At 48.1% G+C, this 19,540-nt stretch overlaps 1 protein-coding gene across 1 annotated transcript in view; it reads left to right on the forward strand.

Annotated features, from left to right (window-relative positions):
• LOC107118272 (lymphocyte antigen 6 complex locus protein G6c-like) overlaps positions 1–6,265 on the forward strand; it is a 27,320-nt gene extending 21,055 nt beyond the window's left edge. Inside the window, exon 3 of the mRNA XM_015420579.1 lies at positions 5,348–6,265. Coding sequence (XP_015276065.1) covers positions 5,348–5,481 — 134 coding nt within the window. The 3' untranslated portion in view covers positions 5,482–6,265. The remainder of the gene's footprint in view (positions 1–5,347) is intronic.
• The last annotated feature ends 13,275 nt before the right edge of the window (positions 6,266–19,540 follow it).

Here is a 19,540-nt window from a genome sequence, read left to right on the forward strand (position 1 = left end):
TATCTCTATGTAACATCCCCGCCCCCACGTACATCGCTTGGGTATCTGCAGGTGGGTCTTGAAGTTCTCCAGGAATTACAACTAGTGCTATCCTATATATATGATATGTTGTAATTCCTGGAGAACATCAAGACCCACCTAGAGGTATATATCAGTTCTCAATGGACTTTGGTTGGAGAGAGACTAAGAGCTCATCTGAAATGGCAAAAATTAACTTCTGGATTTTACTTTAGCAGCAGCAACTGCCCAGATATTCTTGTTAGATCTTTTTATTATTATTTGTGCCAGTGAGGACTAGAATCTTGATTAAAAACAAAGAGAAAACAAACACTGGAGATAAAAGCTGAAATCCTCAAGAGTTACATGAATAGCCTTTTGAAGCGAAGAACAAGAAGCTGATCAGAAAGTTCACTCATAACAACTAACATATTAACACAGAAACATTGAAGCTGAGATAAACAAGAACTCTACAAGTATATTGTGATACTAATAGTATTAACACTTACACTAACAGGGATAAGATCTCTGCCTTTTAGTATAGTGTGGTTATCTATTCTTTATCCTTTGTGCTTGGGGGGGTCAACAGTGGGAGGGCTTTTAATGTCCTGGCCCCACTGGTGGACCTCCTGATGGCACTGGTATTTCTGGCCACTGTGTGACACAGAGTGTTGGACTGGATGGGCCTTTGGCCTGATCCAACATTGGTGCCTCTTATGTCTCTTATGTTCTTATCCTTAGATGTAGTTCCCTCCCTAATATTTTCTTTGTAGTTTTGTAGTTTATTGCAAAAATAAAAATATTCCTTCGGGGATTTAAAAAAAAAAAAAAGAGTTACATGAAGCTTGACCTGAGCACATCCAAAAAGTTGTAAACCATCATGTTGACTTACACAAAATCCAGAACAAGACATAAAATCCATTTAGTAACTTCTATTGGAGACAGCCCAAACGACACACAATGCTGTGCAAGCTTTCGAGCTGGTCAGGACTCTTCATAAGGCAAGAGGATATACTGTTTTAAAAACAGGGAAAGAAAAATCAAATGTTCTATGTCCAGGTCTTAAGACCCCTTCTTCCCAGCATTTTGTTTTAGATAGGCTCACAGACTGCAGTTTGATTGTTGTAGGTGTCCACCTCCTCCCTTCCTACAGTCCAATATCACCGAAAGTGGAGCAAATATTTGCCAAGAACAGGCTGGAAAGAAAAGTGAGCAAGGGTGACTCATTCTTCCACATCCGTAGAGTGGAGTTTGGGATGCGGATCTCCATCTGCAAAGTGTGATCCGTTTGCTTCCACTTAACCAAGGATCTTGGAGTTACCTTTAAAAGATCACACAAGCGTCCAAAATTTGTTTCTCACCCGAAAGGAGAACATTCAAAAACGAGTTGTGAGCCTTTGAGCGGTGCCTGCCCATTCTTGATCCACGTCAAGTGCTTCATAATTCAAGTGTGGTATAAATAATTACTATGATCTATAATCATATTTAATGGCACGCTTGCTACCAGCCTGCCGAGCAAAAGCCGAAGCCTTCCTCTCTAGCCTAAGGAGGGTTCTTCAGCTTAAGTGGTTCTTCCTCCAACGAAGAGTCACTGAAGCTGGAAGAAGTCTCCTGAGGACTGAAGAACATCCTCCAGCCTGAGGTAGGATACACACCAATATTATTAAACGTTTGGAGAAGGAAATCTTCCTTTGCACTTGAATTGATGATGCTAATCCAGTTTTTGGATCTTAGTACCTCTCCTCTGCCATGAGTTCTGTAGAAAATCAGCGAGTGTCGATGAGTTTGTCAGGAGGGGGAGCCAGGGGCATTAGGGTTGCTGGCTCTGGGCTGGGAAATACCTGGATATATGTGGGTGGAGCCCAGGAAGGTCAGGGTTTGGGGAGGGAACTCAGCAGGGCTAACAGGAACGGAAGTGTCCCTGAAACTGCACGTCATTCTCCTATGAAGGCAACGATTTGCTATGTATCACATCTCTACGTCTGAAGTTGGGATTTTTGGAAACGTCTCTGTTGGAACATTACATATTGGTCCTTTCCACACTCGGACCTCATCCGTAATTTTATCAGAGTTCAAGTCATGACACAATTTCTCCCTGGTTATAACAGCATCCGTTTATCCCGGGACAAGTGTGGGGCGAAACCAGGGTGACCTCAGTGTAATGTGGAAACAAAAAATGCCCCGAGATAATAACAGAGGTGAACTCGAGGGTAGTGTAGAATGTAAGTTCGGAGACAGGGTTGAAACAGGATTTAAAGTCCAGTGCGGAAAGGACCATTGAGATTGAAGAGAAGAGATTGAATTTATATCCCACTTTTCACTTGGAGTCTCAGAGTGGCTTGGAAAATCCTTTCCCCTCCCCACAACAGACACCCTGTGAGGTAGGTGGGGCTGAGAGAGCTCTTTCGAGAACTGCTCTTTCAAGGACAGCTCTGCCCAAGGTCATCCAGCAGCTGCAAGTGGAGGAATGGGGAATCAAACCTGGTTCTCCAAAATTAGAGTAAAGGTAAAAAGGTAAAGGTTCCCTTGCTTGAAGAGCCAGCGCTGTCCGAAGACGTTTCCGTGCTCATGTGGCCGGCATGACTAAACACTAAGGTGCACAGAATGCTGTTACCTTCCCACCGAAGTGGTACCTATTTATCTACTTGCAATTTCTTGCTTTCGAACTGCTAGGTTGGCAGGAGCTGGAACTAGAGATGGGAGCTCACTTTGCCATGCGGCACCCGGGTCTCGAACTGCTGAACTACCAACCTTCCACAACCTGCAGTTCAGCGTCTGGCTCAATAATCCACTTTCAATCCACTTTCCAACTGGATTTTGCCAGTTCACGATGTCACTTCTGCACTGTCACTTTTGTCACTCATTTGTCCCTATTGCTTCAGGGGTTTCCCCCCCCCCATGTGTTTTGCTTTCTCTAGTAGTCCCAGAGGGAGCAAAAGACATGTCGAAGGGGGGGACCCATAGCAATAGGGAAAACCGAGTGACAAAAGTGAAAGTGCAGTGCACTGAAAGTGGATTGAAACTGGCTCATATTATTTGGGTCAGGTCTTGCCTGGCCCGTTCCCTACCCTACCTGTACCACTCCCACTGCTGTGAACAGGGCTGTCTAAATGCCCTCACGGGCTACATCCAATGGCCAGCTGGAGATCAGGCTGGGCTTGCTACTGGATCCACCTCCACTAGCCAACTCCCAGCTCCAATCAGCTGCGCCCGGCACTGGCATGGCTGCTCCTGCCTCTGCTGCTGCCGGTCCTGGGAAGAGCTTTCCTGCAACTTCAAACCTCCTGCTCCTGGCCCTGGTAAGAAAATCCACCAGGGTTTTCCCAGGGTCTGCCTCTCTCTCTCTCCATCGATCCTTCCTGTCTTCCCTGCTTCCATCTCTGCCTTCTTAGAATCCTTCCATCACTCTATATTGTAAGTTCTGTATACCAAAACCTATTATTACACCCACACCATGAGCATCATTATACAAATGCTTCATTGCATGTAAGACATTGTGGGGGGGGGGTGCTTAAATACCCTTAAGAGGGGATTCAGTTTCCCCCTCCTTCTACAGAAATTATCTATGCTACTCCTGAGAGTCTGCTAAAACCCTGGGGGGGGGGACTCTAGGTGGCTCAGTGGCCTGCAGCAGGAGGGGGTTGACAGAAATTGCTCCCCCTTTAAGAAAACGTAAGAGGGCCTTAAGTTGTCTTAACTGCATAGTTGGATGCAGGTGTTTACTGCTGCACCAGACATTTTCGGATCTATTCGGTACAGCCATGGGTCATTTTCTGCAGGAGCGCACAGGAGCGGAGCTCCAGCAGTAAAGAGCCCAGGGGGGGCACATGCAATAAGCCCCACCCCCTGCTCCCAGCAGCCCTCAGTCAGAGCAAGAAGTCGCCAGGTAAGTTGCAGAGCTCCCCCCCTGGCCCCCCAGGTCCAAAGCAGTCCAGTGGCACCTTTAAGACTAAGTTTTATTCAGGTACAAGCGCTCCCTCCTCTGCGAGGACAGATCTGCACGTCCCCCACCCAATAGCTAGCAATCCAAAACAGTCCAGTGGAGCCTGAGTGGTGGGTGTTGCCTTCTGACACACTTCCAGTGATGTCAGGGGATGTGGCATATAAGTTATGCTAATGAGCTCCTGCACCTCTTTTTCTACGAAAGGACCCCTGGGTACAGCCCTAAGTAGAGTCACACCCTTCTAAGCCCACTGATTGCGACAGAGTTGGTAACTCTGCATGGGTTGCACGGTTCTTTAGATCAAGATGGGTAGCCGTGCTAGTCTGTCTGTAGCAGTGGTAAAGAGTCCAGTAGCACCTTAAAAACTAAAACAAATTGCTGCAGGGTAGGAGCTTTCGTGAGTCACTGCCCACTTCTTCAGAGACACCTAGAATGAATAGATGGACTCCCATGCTCTTCATTAGCGATCTGTTATTTTTCCCAAGTTTCTCATCCTTATGTATAAACTTACCAGACCCGTTTCCACAGGGTTGACTTGTCCTTTGCAGATTGCAGCGTCAAGTCATAACTTGCAGATGTTGTTCGGTTGTGAGAGATCAAACTTCCCTATCTCTTCATTTAGTGATGTGGCTGATCTCCAGCCTGCCCGTGTAGAATATGGACATGAATTGATTATGGAATGGGACTTTAAGGAACAGGACTTAAAAATGTAAAACCTTGGGAAGTCTTTCAAGACACTTGTCACAGGCACTTGAACACTGCTAAAACTGCTTATGAAGTATTTATGACTATCTACACTAAATGTATTAATCATATCAGGGTTGTATGGCTGAGCCAGTTTGGTGTAGTGGTTAAGTGGTTAAGTCTCTAATCTGGGAGAACCGGGTTTGAGTCCCTGCTCCTCCACTTGCACCTGCTGGATGACCTTGGGCAAGCCGTAGCTCTGATAAGAGCTGTCCTTGAAAAAGAGCCGTTTTGGTCAGAGCTCTCTCACCCCCCCCCCACCTACCTCACAGGATGTCTGTTGTGGGGAGGGAAATGGAAAGGAGTTTGTAAGCTGCTCTGAGACTCCTTTGGGTAGTGAAGGGCGGGGTATAAATCCAATCTCTTCTTCTTCTCTTATTCTATGTAGTTTGATGGTTTCACCTCATCCCATGATCTCTCCTTGTTTAAAACCATGCGTCCCGAGCAGCACACAAAGTTCTCCAACAGATGCATGTTTCCTTACTCATCATCAAGTAGGCGATAAGTGTATGGGAGTGATACCTAAACCAGCCTCAGAACCTCTGGGTATCCAGAGAGACCCCCCCCCACACACACACACACATGAAGGACCTCCCACATCACCCCCTAAGCTGGAGCAGAGTTTACATCTTACTCTTCTTCTCTCTTCTTTTCTCCTTCCAGGTGATTTTTTGATGTTCTCAAGATACAGTTGTGGCCTCTATGCTGAGCTCTGCAACAAGACCGAGCAAAGAGACAATCCCTTCAGGACAAGCTACCACCGCAGTTGCTGTAACTCCGATTTGTGTAATGGTTAAGCCGTCAGGGATCCCAGCACTAACCCTCGCTAGCTGTGCTCGGCTTGGCACTGGGAAGGGAACTGGCATGTTAATAGTGAGCCCTAATAAGGATGCTGTTCTTACCTAAGGAGATGGCCCCGTTGACTCTACGTCCTCCCAGAAGATAGCATCATCTCCTTCTCTTCCAAAGACTCATCTCCTATAGGCCTGCGCAATTGTCGTTCTCCAAGTCAAACGCAGCTGGCCACGTATGGCCGTCTTCTGGGAGCTTGAAAAAAAAATCTTCTTGATATTGCTGCTGACATCGAATGGCTTGTCAAGCACCTCATAGTCTATACTACCCTGCCGGTGGCCTGCATTTGGCTTGGTGAATTACAGTTTTGGGCAACGGGATCTATTGTACATGTTGGTCTGCTATATGTACTAAAATGTATCCTCCCTATCCCTCAATAATATACCAGCCAATTTCGGAAAAATACAAATGAGAAATAACAGTGCTGCCAAGACAAAGTTTTACTCTACAAATCCCATTGACTTCAGTGGACTCAGAAAGGTATAGATCGGTTTAGGAATGCCTTTGCTGGCGTTGCCCACTCTTCCTCTACTGAACCCACGCTAAAGATAAGCTCAAGAAAATATACGTGCATATATTGGTAAGTGCACTTTCTCAGCGCATGATCTAAAATTTTAGTAAAAGCCGCAGGTCCCCGTGGGTGTCATGGCACCTGCAGACATCTGTTCTGGCTCCCACCAAATGTTTTTAGGAAGTGGGCAGGGCCAGGTAGGGCTTGTGCCCAGCAAGGCATCTGATTGACTGCTGGAGATTTGATTGGCTGTGCCAATTTTTTAAAAATGTTGCTTTGCCAGCAGCTGCCACCACAGCACAAGGATCCACACTTTTGCAGCTGGCTTCACCTCCTACAGCAGCCATTTTGTGGCAGCCATTCTGTTGCAGCACCCACCATGCTGTATGAGAATTCCAAATGTGCCCAGGGGCTCCAAAAGGTTGGGTACCCTGGTATAAGCAACAGCATGGAGTTCCTTCATAGCCTTCCTTTCTGGTTGCACGTGCAAATCGAAGAAGTCTGGCCCACTGATCAGCAGGGCTGCCAAGATGGAGGGACAGAGGGTACAAAATCCCCCTGGCCTGGGTGGTTGGGTGGTACGGCTGCCAAACTCCTGCCAGGGGTGGGGTATCCCTGCCCCCAGCTGTCAATTAGCTGGCTGGCAGGGGGATTTACTGGAAGCGGGGGGAGCCCTAATCCTGCATGGCAGAGATAAGGCTGGCCATGTGGCAACATCATTTCCAGCATGCATCGGAAGTGACGTGGGACGGCAATGTGGCAACATCATTTCCAGCATGCACCGGAAGTGACGTGGGACGCTCTGGTATTTGGGCAAAAACTCTGTGGTAAAAACAGCTTCTACCAGAGTGTCTCATGTTTCCAGCGACATGATGATGTCACTTCCGGCATGAACCGTGATGTCACTGTGTTGCTGGTGACATTGCTGTGACGTTGAGCTGAGCAGCCTAAAAGGATATCCATAGAACCGTCAACAAGCTAGAATCCAACCACAAAACATATTTTTTTAAAAAGATGGAACCCCTCAGCTAAAAGCCTGTGTAAAAAGAAATATTTTGGTCTGGCATGTAAAGTGGAGTGAAGTAGATACCAGATGAGCCTCAAGAGGTAGGACATTCCAGAGTTGAGGCTCCTTCACTGGAAAAGCCACGTTTCTGGTCACCACCTCCCTCGCCTCTGCAAGAGAGGGTACACAGAAAAGAAGAAGTGTGAGTGCTGGGGGACTGAACAGTATGGGAGGAGGCTAGGGCTGCCACTTATCTTCTTGGGGCGGGAAACCTCCCACTGATGCCCCCATGCCCCCCCCCCAGCACTCACTCAATAGAACAGCAGGAGAACAACAGGGGGGAAAGTGATAATCATTGCGGTCATGATGTTCTTCAAAGTTCTTGAAAGTAGAGTTTCATAGAGTTTGGGAGAATTCTGAGAGTGTTCTGATATTCTGGGTAAAACCCAGAAGTGATATTGTGATGTCAATCAACACTCCCCCCCCCCAAAGGCTCCTGAAGATTAAGGGCAAGGGCTTGGCAGCCCTAGAGGAGCCAGCCCTTTAAGTAGCCCAGCCCCAAGATGCTCAGTTCTAGAATTACGCAACATTTCCCCCCACTTTTTGACGCTTGTATCTTGCACTTGGACTGCCTCGTCTCTGCCTGTAGTTGTGCGGCTTGGGATCCTGTTGGTTTGCGTCAGCAACCTGAAACCACCCAATGCAGTGGTCTTCCACCAATCAGTCAACACCCTCAGATGGGGCGTGGAGCTTCCATTTTGAGGTGAGAAAGACCTGTGAAAGACCTGGCTGCTGGTGCACATGCATAGAGAGCAAAGGTGCCATGGCAACTGCTAAGAGGAGCATCAGGGAGGCAAAGCAAGGTCACTCCATGGTGGAGAGGATTCTTTTCAGCGCAGGCAAGCACACCAACCCTCCCCACACAAAAGCTCTTCTGCCTCTTCCCCCATTCTAATCATCCCCCCCTCCCTCAATTTGGAATGCCAATGTGCAATACATGCCCCTCTGTCACTGAGGCAATAATTCTGGTTCTTCCTCTTCCTATCATGTGACATTGAGTTGATGTCACGTGGTCTTGCAACTTCCTCTTCCTGTCATGTGACACTGAGTTGATGTCACCTGGTCTTGCAACCTAGTGGGTTCTGTACTGTTCCTTGGGCATTAAAAGTGGATAGCGGGATTAGAAAGACGAAGGATCAATGACCTAGAATAAATACTCTGGAATTCTGACAGTGGAAGAACAACCAAGATTTCCTTGGACATACTTCGTTGCGTCAATCTTTTTCTTCAAAACCCAGAAATTGCCTGGTGTATTTCATATTAATTTTGGGAGGGGTGGCCTTTCATCTTTGCCAGGGAAAATGTGAGGTTTTGCCTGGCGATGAGGTTTCACTAATTATCCAGAACATTAATACTGTCAGTTCTAACAGCATCTAATATCCATTATATTAAAAGGGACTATGTATTAGTAGCATGGCATGAATCTGCCTGGTAATTCGGTATGCATTGCAGTAAGTCATTTGGTATGCATTGCAGTAATGCCTTTTAAATGTAATATTATTGCTTTGAGATTATATTGCTGTGGCCTTTGCTGAAGGAATGAATAAAGTTATTTAATCATGTCAGAGCCAGTGTGGTTTAGTGGTTAACAGTGCTGGATCTGGGAGACCGGGGTTCAAATTTCCACTCAGAGGGAGGGCCAGTTTGGTGTAGTGGTTAGGAGCTTGGACTCTAATTTGGGAGAACTGGGTTTGATTCCTGACTCTTCCACATGCAGCTGCTGGTGTGACCATGGGTCAGTTACAAGTTCTCTGAGAGCTGTTCTCTCACCAGCAGTCCTCGAATGAGCTCTCTCAGCCCCACCTACCTCACAGGGTGTCTGTTGTGGGGAGGGGAAGGGAAACGAGATTGTAAACTGCTCGGAGACTCCTTTGGGTAGTGAAGGCTGGGGTATAAATCCAATCTCTTCTTTCTCTTCTCATGCCATGGAAGCTTGCTGAGTGACCTTGGGCCAGTCACACTCTCTTAGCCCAACCAGCTCACAGGGTTGTTGTGAGGATAAAATGGATGAGACCGATGTGAGCCACTTTGGATCCCCATTGGTGAGAAACAAATGCGTTAAACAAGCAAAGAAATAAATGCTTCCCCTACAAAAGCCTTTTAATATCCAAGCTAGGCCTAGATTTGGGGACCTTTAGCTCTGTGCTCAAAGAAGAAGGGGATGGCTAAGGATGAGATGGTTAGACAGTATTATCGAGGCAACGAACATGAAATTAAACTCCGTAGCACGACGGAAGACAGGAGGGCCTGGCGTGATGGGGTCCATCATGGGGCTGCAAAGAGTCGGGGCGATTTCTCACTAGAGCTGCCTCGCAGCACAGCGCCGTTTGCCCCAACACAAACATGTCAATTTCACACCCGAGGCTGCGGGGCTGCATTTGACTCGGGGCTTCGCCCGATTTCCTCCGCAGTTTCATGATCCTCAAAAACCAGGATCACGAAACTGTGGAGGAAATTGGGCGAAGCCCCGAGTCAAAATGCAGCCCCGGAGCTTCGGGTGTGAAATTGACATGTCTGTGTTGGGGCTCTAGTGAGAAATCGCCCTCGGACTCGACTGTGACTGAACAACAAAGCTCTGTGCTCTGCCGCCCCCATGTGGCGAGCCATCATACTGCAAATAAAAATACAGACCCTAGTTTCCAAGCCAAGCCTTATTCTACAGCAGAGACAGCCGCTTCTGAATAGGCATCCCTGCAAATGGAAAAGCAACAGCAGGTCCTAGGCTCTTTGGAAGAACCTCTTGCTATACACAGCTGGGATCAGTTTCCAGATGGGAGGATTTGCTCCATGCATGCTGTAAGCCAGCAAGCCCGCTATGGTGTTTTTATGGACTGTGTTATACTGTACCTGATGAAGTGTGCCAACGAGGAACTGTGCCTGGAACTGACATGCTGAGAGCGCCCGGTGAGAGTGCCTACTGAAGATAGTGTTCTGGCAATGGTTGCTTCTCCAAAGGTGTTCCCGTGTCTAATACATGCCATGGATCAACGCACGTGGTCGCAGAAAGCACACAGCACCATTTCAAACCAGTAAAACGCCATTTCAGACCAGCCGCATGGTCACTTACCTCCAGGGCCCCCTTCCCCTCGCACCAACGAAGCTGCACGTACACCCAAGGGCTCTGTATTCAGCCCAGCCGCATGGACATGAGTCATCCATCTGCATACGAATATCCCTAGCCCAGGTGTCTTGATTGAGTTAGCAACTAGATCTCAAATTGCCCTCCAGTTTCCTGGCCCACCCAGAGAAATACAGTAGCCAATCACTAACCTCTTGGCTATGACAGAACACATCGTCACAGGAGAAGTCCCCTGGACCCAGTTCCTCCTCTAGACCCCCCTAAATATAATCTAGAACGCACCCACAGTTCGTTCTCTTGAGCACTCTCTCTGAAACTCCCCCACCGCTCCCTAACGACTCCCTCTACAAAACCTGCTTTACCTCTTAAGCCCAGCTTTCTATCCCAAATCCTACCCATCCCTCTTTATGTTCTAGTATTGCGCAGCTAGAACCTCTTGGCACGTGGTCTTAGCTGGTCTGAGTCTATTCGCCATTCTTTTCTAATTTTCTCCCCATCCTTACCCCTTCGCTGGAAGTTTGGAGCCACGCAGTTGCAGCTAAGTAATTATAACCCAGAGCATCAACCATCGTTTCCTGCAAATTGCAACTGTGCTGTATTATTCTATCTCAATTTCTTAGTTCTTGTTTACTGTGATTGTTGTGTGATTGATAGAACTGTGTCAGTAAACTATTATTATTATTAAGGAAGTTTGCCTCAGTCTTTCATTGGGAACCTCGGAAACAGTGCCATCCTCCGTAAACATAGACGGAAGAATCCCGATAATAATAACTGTACCAGTCGTTTCCATTAAGGAGCAATTCGGCTAACAATGCCTGAGCACAGGGATCTGTTTCTATAGCCAAGCTATGTCCATGTCTATGGCTAAGCTGACAGTTATGGCCCTGTATCTCTCACTCTCACGTTTAGATCACTTTTTCTCCTTGGCCTGGTTTGGCTGTGCCCATTCCATCTTACAGCTGAACCACATCTGGATCCAGAGACTCTGATTTTAGGACAATTCCGCCTGCTATGACAGTAGTGACCCATAACAGGACCATCTGGAGCACTGACAGCCATCGGGTAGCGACTGCTGCTGACTGCTTCCAAATATTGCAGGATGGAATATTCCTCAGAGCACCTGGGGAGACCTGTTCTGAGACACCCCACAACAGGGATTCTCAGCTTTGTAGAACCTTGTGGTCCTTCCTTCCTTCCTTCCTTCCTTCCTTCCTTCCTTCCTTCCTTCCTTCCTTCCTTCCTTCCTTCCTCCCTCCCTCCCTCCCTCCCTCCCTCCCTTTCTTCCCTTTCTTCCCTTTCTTCCCTTTCTTGTTGAGAACAGGTACTGGGCAGCACCATGACAAAATTCATACACACACCCCTCCCAAGCTGGAAATCTAATTGGGACCACTTTGCCAGCGACACTCCTGTGTTGTGCGAAGTTTGTTTGGGTGTGGCAGAGGGCAGGTGTGCAAGGAAAGGAACAGCCAAGAGGGGACAGACCTTCCCAGTTTGGCAGCTGACCAATGGAGAAGAATAAGGTTGCCCACCTACAGATGGGGCCTGGAGATTTACCAGAATTACAACTGGTTCCTAGGCTACAGAAACCAGTCCCCCTGGACAAAATGGCTGCTTTGGAGGGTGGACTCTGTAGCACTGTGCCCTGCTGAGGTTCCTCCATCCCCAAACCCCACCCTCTCTAAGCTCCACCCCCAAATCTCCAGAAGTTTCTCAATCCAGAGTTGGGAACCCTCAAAAGCCCCACCCCTCTCTCCCTTGCACAACAAACACTCTCTGGCACCAGAAGAAGTTTTTGTGACAGATGCTGATGACACCGTAGACCCCGGATCTCTTTGAGAAAGAACTGTATCACAGTGAGAACATGCTGCCTTTCCCTCAAAGTCCAGAAAACACAAACAAACCAATCTAACCATGAGTGAATGCCACAAAATGACAACATATCAGTTCTCTGAATGGCAAACCAGGAGCTGTTGCTGACCAGGAATGTAGGTGATGGAGAGAGCCTGGACACTGGGGGGAGGGGGGTGCCACATTTACAGTGTGCAAAAGTGTAATCTCCTTGAATGGGAGCTGCCCTCTGACCTCCCCTCTTTCTCTGTGCTTCTCGTTCTGTCCCATTCCTTGTTTCGTTCTATCCCATTCCTCGCACGGCTCTTTATGGAGTCACATGTCTGCACTGGTCTCTCCTGTAGAAACAATGCCCTCATACCGCCGCATACGTGATGGCGGATTATCCGGACACTTGCGACAGGGAGAGCATTCTTTTGATGAAGAAGAAGAAGAAGAAGAAGAAGAAGAAGAAGAAGAAGAAGAAGAAGAAGAAGAAGAAGAGGAGGAGGAGGAGGAGGAGGAGGAGGAGGAGGATCTTTTTCAAGGACAGCTGTGCCAGAGTTTGTGACTAACCCAAGGTCACATCAGCAGGTGCAAGTGGAGGAGTGGGGATTCAAACCCAGTTCTCCCAGATTAGAGTCTGCGCACTTAACCACTACACCAAACTGGCTCTCTGATTAGGCTTCTCTCTTTCCTTTTGGCTGAAACCCTAGGGTGAACTAAGGCTGCAGTCACACACACTCAATAATCCACTTTCAATCCACTTTCAGTGCACTGCACTTTCACTTTTGTCACTCGGCTTTCCTTATTGCTATGGGTCCCCCCCCCTTCGACATGTCTTTTGCTCCCTCTGGGACTACTAGAGAAAGCAAAACACATGGGGGGGGGGACAAATGAGTGACAATAGGGACAAATGAGTGACAAAAGTGACAGTGCGGAAGTGACACAGTGAACTGGCAAAATCCAGATGGAAAGTGGTTTGAAAGTGGATTATTTAGTGTGTGTGACCACAGCCTCAATCTCCTTGAATCAATGAAAGTTTCACTTTTGCAATCTACTTCTTGGGAGATTAATTTTACCACACACAATATCACACTCCTATGACTGGGCTATATTAACCACACATCCCCCATAGTAGGTCTCCCCTTAAGGATCATTTCCCTGTGCCATCTGATCACGGGTGCACATTTCAGAGCTCCCACAGCATACAGAATACACTCAAGTAAGGAAAATAGTATTTGCTGAATGCCCCCGATGTCACAAATCTAGCTGGTAATAATCCAGCAGGAGGGAGAGAAAGCAGCTCGGTATAGACTGACCTTGTCGGATCTCAAAAGCTAAGCAGGGTCAGTACTTGGGGAGGAGGCCACCAAGGAAAACTGTGCAGAGGAAGGCCATGGCAAACCACCTCTGCTTCTCACTTGTCCTGAAAAGCCCTTTGCTGGGATTGCCATAAATCAGTTGCAACTTGACGGTACTTTACACACACAATAGTCGGGGAGAGGGAGGCAGATGCATAAACAGAAATACGCATTTGAGAAACAGCCAAATGGAATCGCTGCGACTTGAATAGTCCATGATTTCATGAGGTCATGCTTGACCAGAACGTCTGAGAGTACTTCCATTGCTCCGTACTTGGGAATTTAACTAAGTACCAGCATTGCATAGAAATGGGGGTGGGGGGAGGTTAGCTGACCTGGAAGCTTTGAACTGTGTGTTTCTACCTATCCTCTGTTAAATTTTACCCTCTCATAAAGCCAACATGATGTGGTAAACTCAGAGACCTGAGTTCAAAACTGCACTCAGCCATAAAGTTCACTGAGTGACTTTGGGCTACTCATTCTCTGGATCTCCACTACCTCATGGGATTGTTATCAGGATAAAATGGGGGAGGGGAGACTTGGAGAACAAGCCCAAGCACATCTACTCAGAGGTAAATGTCACGAAAATCTGTAGGACCATCTCTCCCAACATGCCCCCTGTAGAGCTCTACGCTCGTCAGAACAACATCTTCTGGTGGTCCCCAGCAAGGCTCCCTCTAAGCTGTGGAGTCCTGTGAGCAAGAATTCTACTTTGTGAGCTACCGGCATTAAAGTTGTGAGCGAGCAATTTGGCCACTGCATAAATTAGTTTGCTCTGGATCCCTCCTTCCTGAGCGAAGACAAAAATGTGTGAGCCGGAGGCTAGAAAACTGTGAGGTAACTCACACTAACTCAGCTTAGAGGGAACACTGGTCCCCAGCCCAAAAGACATCCACTTAGCCTTGATCAGAGACAGAGCTTTTTCAGCTTTGGCTCCGGCCTGGTGGAACACGCTCCCAAGTGAGATCAGGGCCCTGTGGGACTTATGACAGTTCCACAGGGAGTTGTTTCACCAGGCCTTTGGTTGAGGTGGAAGGGGTCTAATTACATCGGCCTTCCTGGCTCTAACCCGCCTATGTTGTCCACTATAACAACTTGTGCATTATACCAACTTGTGCCATAGGCAGTGACCTGGGTCCACTTGCTTGATATGCTGGCCCTTTATGGACATACGTCCAGCATACACCTGGGGCTTTGCTGAACTATGGGTCGCCATCATGTATTAATTACTCTCAGGGGTCATTTCCTGCAGGAGCGCACAGGAGCGGAGCTCTGGCAGTAAAGAGCCCAGGGGATGAGCACATGCAACAAGCCCCGCCCCCTGCTCCCAGCAGCCCTGGGCCACAAGGAGCAAGAAGCAGCCAGGTAAGTTGCAGAGCCCCCCCCCCCAGCCCAAAACAGTCCAGTGACACCTTTAAGACCAAGTTTTATTCAGGTACCAGCTCTCCCTCCTCTGCGAGGACAGATCTGCCCCTTCCTAGCAATCCAAAACAGTCCAGTGGCGCCTGAGTGGTGGGTGTTGCCTTCTGACACACTTCTGGTGATGTCAGGGGGTGTGGCATATGCAAATAAATTATGCTAATGAGTTATGCTAATGAGCTCCTGCACCTCTTTTTCTACGAAATGACCCCTGATTACTCTGATTTCTAGGTCTAAAGCTGGAATTACATGGAATTGTTTTTATTGTTTTATTTAGTTACTGTAACCCTCCCCCCGAGCCCACTTGCCAGGGGAGGGCGGGATAGAAATCCCATTAAATAAACAAATAAACAAATAGAATTCAATGGCATTTACTTCCAAGTAAGCATGCAGTAAGGTCTGCTGTAACCTGGATCCTGATCTCATTAGATCTCAGAAGCTAAGCAGGGTCGGCCCTGGTTAGTACTCAGAGGGGAGACCACCAAGGAAGTGTAGGGTCGCTGTAGGCAATCCATCAATAAACATCTCTTGCCTTGAAAACTTTAAAAAGGTAAAGGTTCCCTTGCTCGAAAGCCAGTCGAGTCCGACTCTAGGGTTGCGGTGCTCATCTCCGTTTCAAAGCCGAGGAGCCAGCGCTGTCCGAAGACGTTTCCGTGGTCATGTGGCCAGCATGACTAAACACCAAGGCGCACGGAACGCTGCTCCCTTCCCACCAAAGTGGTACCTATTTATCTACTTGCAATGTCTTGCTTTCGAACTGCTAGGTTGGCAGGAGCTGGAACTAGAGACGGGAGCTCACTCTGTCATGCGGCACCCGGGTTTCGAACTGCTGAACTACCAACCTTCCACAGCCTGCAGTTCAGCGTCTTAACCACTTGAGCCACCGCAGCTCTTTTATGTCATAAAGTGTCATAAAAAGTTGGCTGTGATTGGCATTTCACGCCCACAAGTGTACACTGGAATTTGGCATAGGGATACCACCCTGTGCTGCTTGGAAAAAGAGTGAGATAAAAACCAAGCAAATCAATAACATTACGTGAATTTCTGCCGAGGGTTTGTTTGTGTGGCTTGAGTGTTCTGTTGTGTAGCATGATTCTGTCCTTATTCGGTTCAGAGGCAACAGAATCAGCTTGGGGGGGGGATTCACCATCGAAAACACAGCCCCGTGCTGGACGCCCCAGCACATATGAGTCTCAGGACCATATATTATTTATTTGATATCACTCTTGTACAATTCACTTGGTGGACCAGCCCAAGGCTTCCTGATCCCAAACCAACGTGCTGCCCCTGGAATGGACCCATCTTAGACTCAGGCCGAGAACTGACACTCTTTACCCCGGGATGGATCCATCCCACTCACCAGTTCTTTGGCTGAGTCACCTTTTGGGCCCATCATCCACCTGTCTGATGTCTGAAGAGACCTCTGGCAAATCAGGTGGTCCTTCTTCCTCACTCGATCCATCGGATGGTGTGGCTTCTTTTCCCATCTCCTCACTGAGCAGCTCGATCTTCCCACGGGTCAATGTTTCTTCCTCAGCTGTTCTCTTAGATAAACTCAGTGAGGTGGCCGGTTCCCTTTCCTTTCCCTTTCTCCCATTGGATTGTTGCCATTTCCCACTGGGTGATAATCCCTTTGACCTCTGAGAATATTCAGTTCTCAGTGCCCTGGGACAGTTAGACACTCCGATGTCTGCTCTTTTCCCCGTGGATATTGTCCTTCCCACAGATGATGTTTCTTCCTCCCTTTTCCTACTTTCAGATGACCCTTCTTCTGCACCAATGCTAATGTATGACATTCTCCTAGGTCGCTTCCCATTAGATAGTCCTTTTGGCCTACTAGTTCTCCTGGACAGGTTGGATGGACCTTCCTCTGCACCTCTCCACCCTTCTGATCTCCTCACTCTAAACAATGGGCCTTCTTTCCCTCGTCTCCCAGTGGATGGCTTGTGGACGGAGCTGGGTGACCCTATCTCCCCCAATGCTAGCACCACTTCTCTGCGGCAATGTTGATCTCCAATGACGTTGATGACAGAGATCCAGCTCTCTCCCTGTCCAGAAATCATCTTGAAGGTCTTTCCATCACAGTCAACGAAGATGGTGGCGTTAGCCCGGTGCTGTTGTGATAAAGAATTAAACTCCTGCAGAGCTCGCTTGAGACAGGCCCGCAGATCAACCGTACACCCTTTCATGCCCTCCAATTCTTTCCACACTTTTAGCAAGTTTTCTGAGGTGAGGGGCATTGCACGACTGCTCAATCTATCTAAATACACATCCACACAGGAAACTCGAACCCGGTACCGAGGTTGCTTGTTAGAAAAGACAATGTAGATGTGGGACTTCCCTTTGCCAGAAATGAAGTCCAAGCAGGAACCGCTGCATTCAACAGTTAGTTCAGCGTTACTCTTAACTGAAGGTGGTTCCTTGTCAATCTCCATTATGGCAACATCCAGGCAGGAACAGAGTTCCTTGGTGGCATCATCCCACCTGGCCAGCTCCTGCCTTACCTTCTCCAAACTCTCAGGGGTCAACGGAGCTGGGGAGAGAGACAACCGGTCCAGGTACACCTCCAGATTGGAGACCTCAATGTTATAGCGGGTTTTTCTCCGTAACCAAGAAACAGTTATCTTGTTCTCACCCCTGCCAGAGACGAATTCCAGCCTCTTCCTCCCTCCCACTTGAACGGTCAAAGTGGCATTGTCTCGCAGACACCGTGGCTCGCGAGGGAACTCTTGGAGGGCGTGGTCTAAGCAGGCTCGGAGCATCTCATCAGATTCCCGGCGGCCAGACTCCAAACTCTTCTGCACTGACTGTAAACTGTCTATACTCAACGGCACTGGAGAGCTGGGCTTAGGGATGCAGGCACCCATACGAAGGAAGACACAGTTCTATGGATGCGGTGCTGACCGGGACCTCCCATGCAGCAACATCAGTGGTCCTTGAAGACCTGGAGAAGAAAACAGGGACCTTGGAATGGGAATATTCACTATGCGGAAGGGCAAGCCCAGGAGGCAGGTTGACCATGAAGCCTGCTGTGCTGAATACCCCAAGAGGGTATTAGGGACTAAGGATGAGATGAGGGCTCTTTTTGTAGCAGGTACTCATTTGCATATTAAGTGACACACCCCTAATGTAGCCAATCCTCCAAGAGCTTACAGTAGCTCCTGTAAGAAGAGCTCTGTAAGCTCTTGGAGGATTGGCTACATTAGGGGGTGTGGCCTAATATGCAAAGGAGTTCCTGCTACAAAAAGAGCCCTTTAAATATCTTCTTGGCAAAGTTTGAAGCCCTCCTCCACCCCCCGGAAATCTTTCCCCAACTTAAGTGGCTCTTCTAGAAGTTTTGCTGAGCTGAGTATTTCTTTATTTATTTATTTTTCATATTTATACCCCCCCTCCCCCGAGCCATAATTAAAACATATAATACATAATAAAAACATCCAACATTAAAACAGTGGCGCTCAATCAATCTGGATCTCCCTAGCAGCAATAGGACTGGGAATAAACACCTCTCAATCATTTGGCGGCAGGTAGGGGATTAGTGACTCACAACCAAATGAATGCTTTCGGAGCCTCATAACGCAACCCTGAATAGAGTTGCACTCTTCTAAGCCCATTGACTTCAAGGAATTTGGGAAGATGTAGCTCTGTTTAGGATTCCGCGGTCAATCTCCTGACAAAGGAGTAGGTCGTAGGAATTTGAGCAGATGGAGAACAGGATGCAAGTAGAGATTCTCTGAGAAGCAGAAATGAGGGATACAGAAAACCTGGGATGAAATACATGCTCATGTCAAGGTTGCCAACTTCCACGTGGCAGCTGGAGATCTCCCGCTATATCTCCAGCCGACCAAGGTCAGTTCCCCTGGAGAAAATGGCTGCTTTGGAGGGTGGACTCTATGGCATTATACCCTGCTGAGGGCCCTCCCCTCCCCAAATCCCATCCTCCTCAGGGTCCACCCCCCAAATCTCCAGGTATTTCCTGACCCAGAACTGGCAACCCTAGCTTACGTACCTCCAAGAGCTGGACTTAAGACAGAAGAAGGAGGAGGAGATTAGATTTATACCCTGCCTTTCACTACCCAAAGGAGTTTCAGAGTGGCTTACAATCTCCTTTCCCTTCTCCTCTCCACAACAGACACCCTGTGAGGTAGGTGGGGCTGAGAGAGCTCTCTCGAGAACTGCTCATGAAAGAAAAGCTCTGAGAGAACTTGTAATTGACCCAAGGTCACACCAGCAGCTGCATGTGGAGGAGGGGGGAATCAAACCTGGTTCTCCCAGATTAGAGTCCACACACCTAACCACTACACCAAACTGACTCTTAGGGCTCAAGTAGACAATATGTGTGATACAAGGTTGGGGGTCCCCTGGCCCGACTCAAGTCACACATAACATTGGGTAATTAAGATTCCCAAGCAAATTAGAGCCAGATTCAGCTTGTGAGTGTAGCACAAGGGAAGGAGGACCTTCAACCTTCCCTCCCACAATGTTATTCCAAGCCAAAACAGACTCGGAATGGGCCTGTTTGCTCAACACTGGGGCTCTGTATGTACTGACAGCAACATGAGGCATTTCACTGCAGGGCAAATCCACCCCCCCCCCCAGCTGTTTTGGCTCAGAAATATCAATTTGGGTGTGAATTTCAGAGGGGAAAAGGCCCAAGGAGTAAGGTTGTCAAGTGCCCGGAGAGAGAGAAAAAATGCCCTGCCCATTTAATAGAGGCTTAATGGGATGTTATTTAGCAGGT

Source organism: Gekko japonicus, unplaced genomic scaffold (genome assembly GCF_001447785.1).
Source record: "Gekko japonicus isolate JY-2015 unplaced genomic scaffold, Gekko_japonicus_V1.1 scaffold753, whole genome shotgun sequence".
Taxonomy (NCBI): Eukaryota; Metazoa; Chordata; class Lepidosauria; order Squamata; family Gekkonidae; genus Gekko; species Gekko japonicus.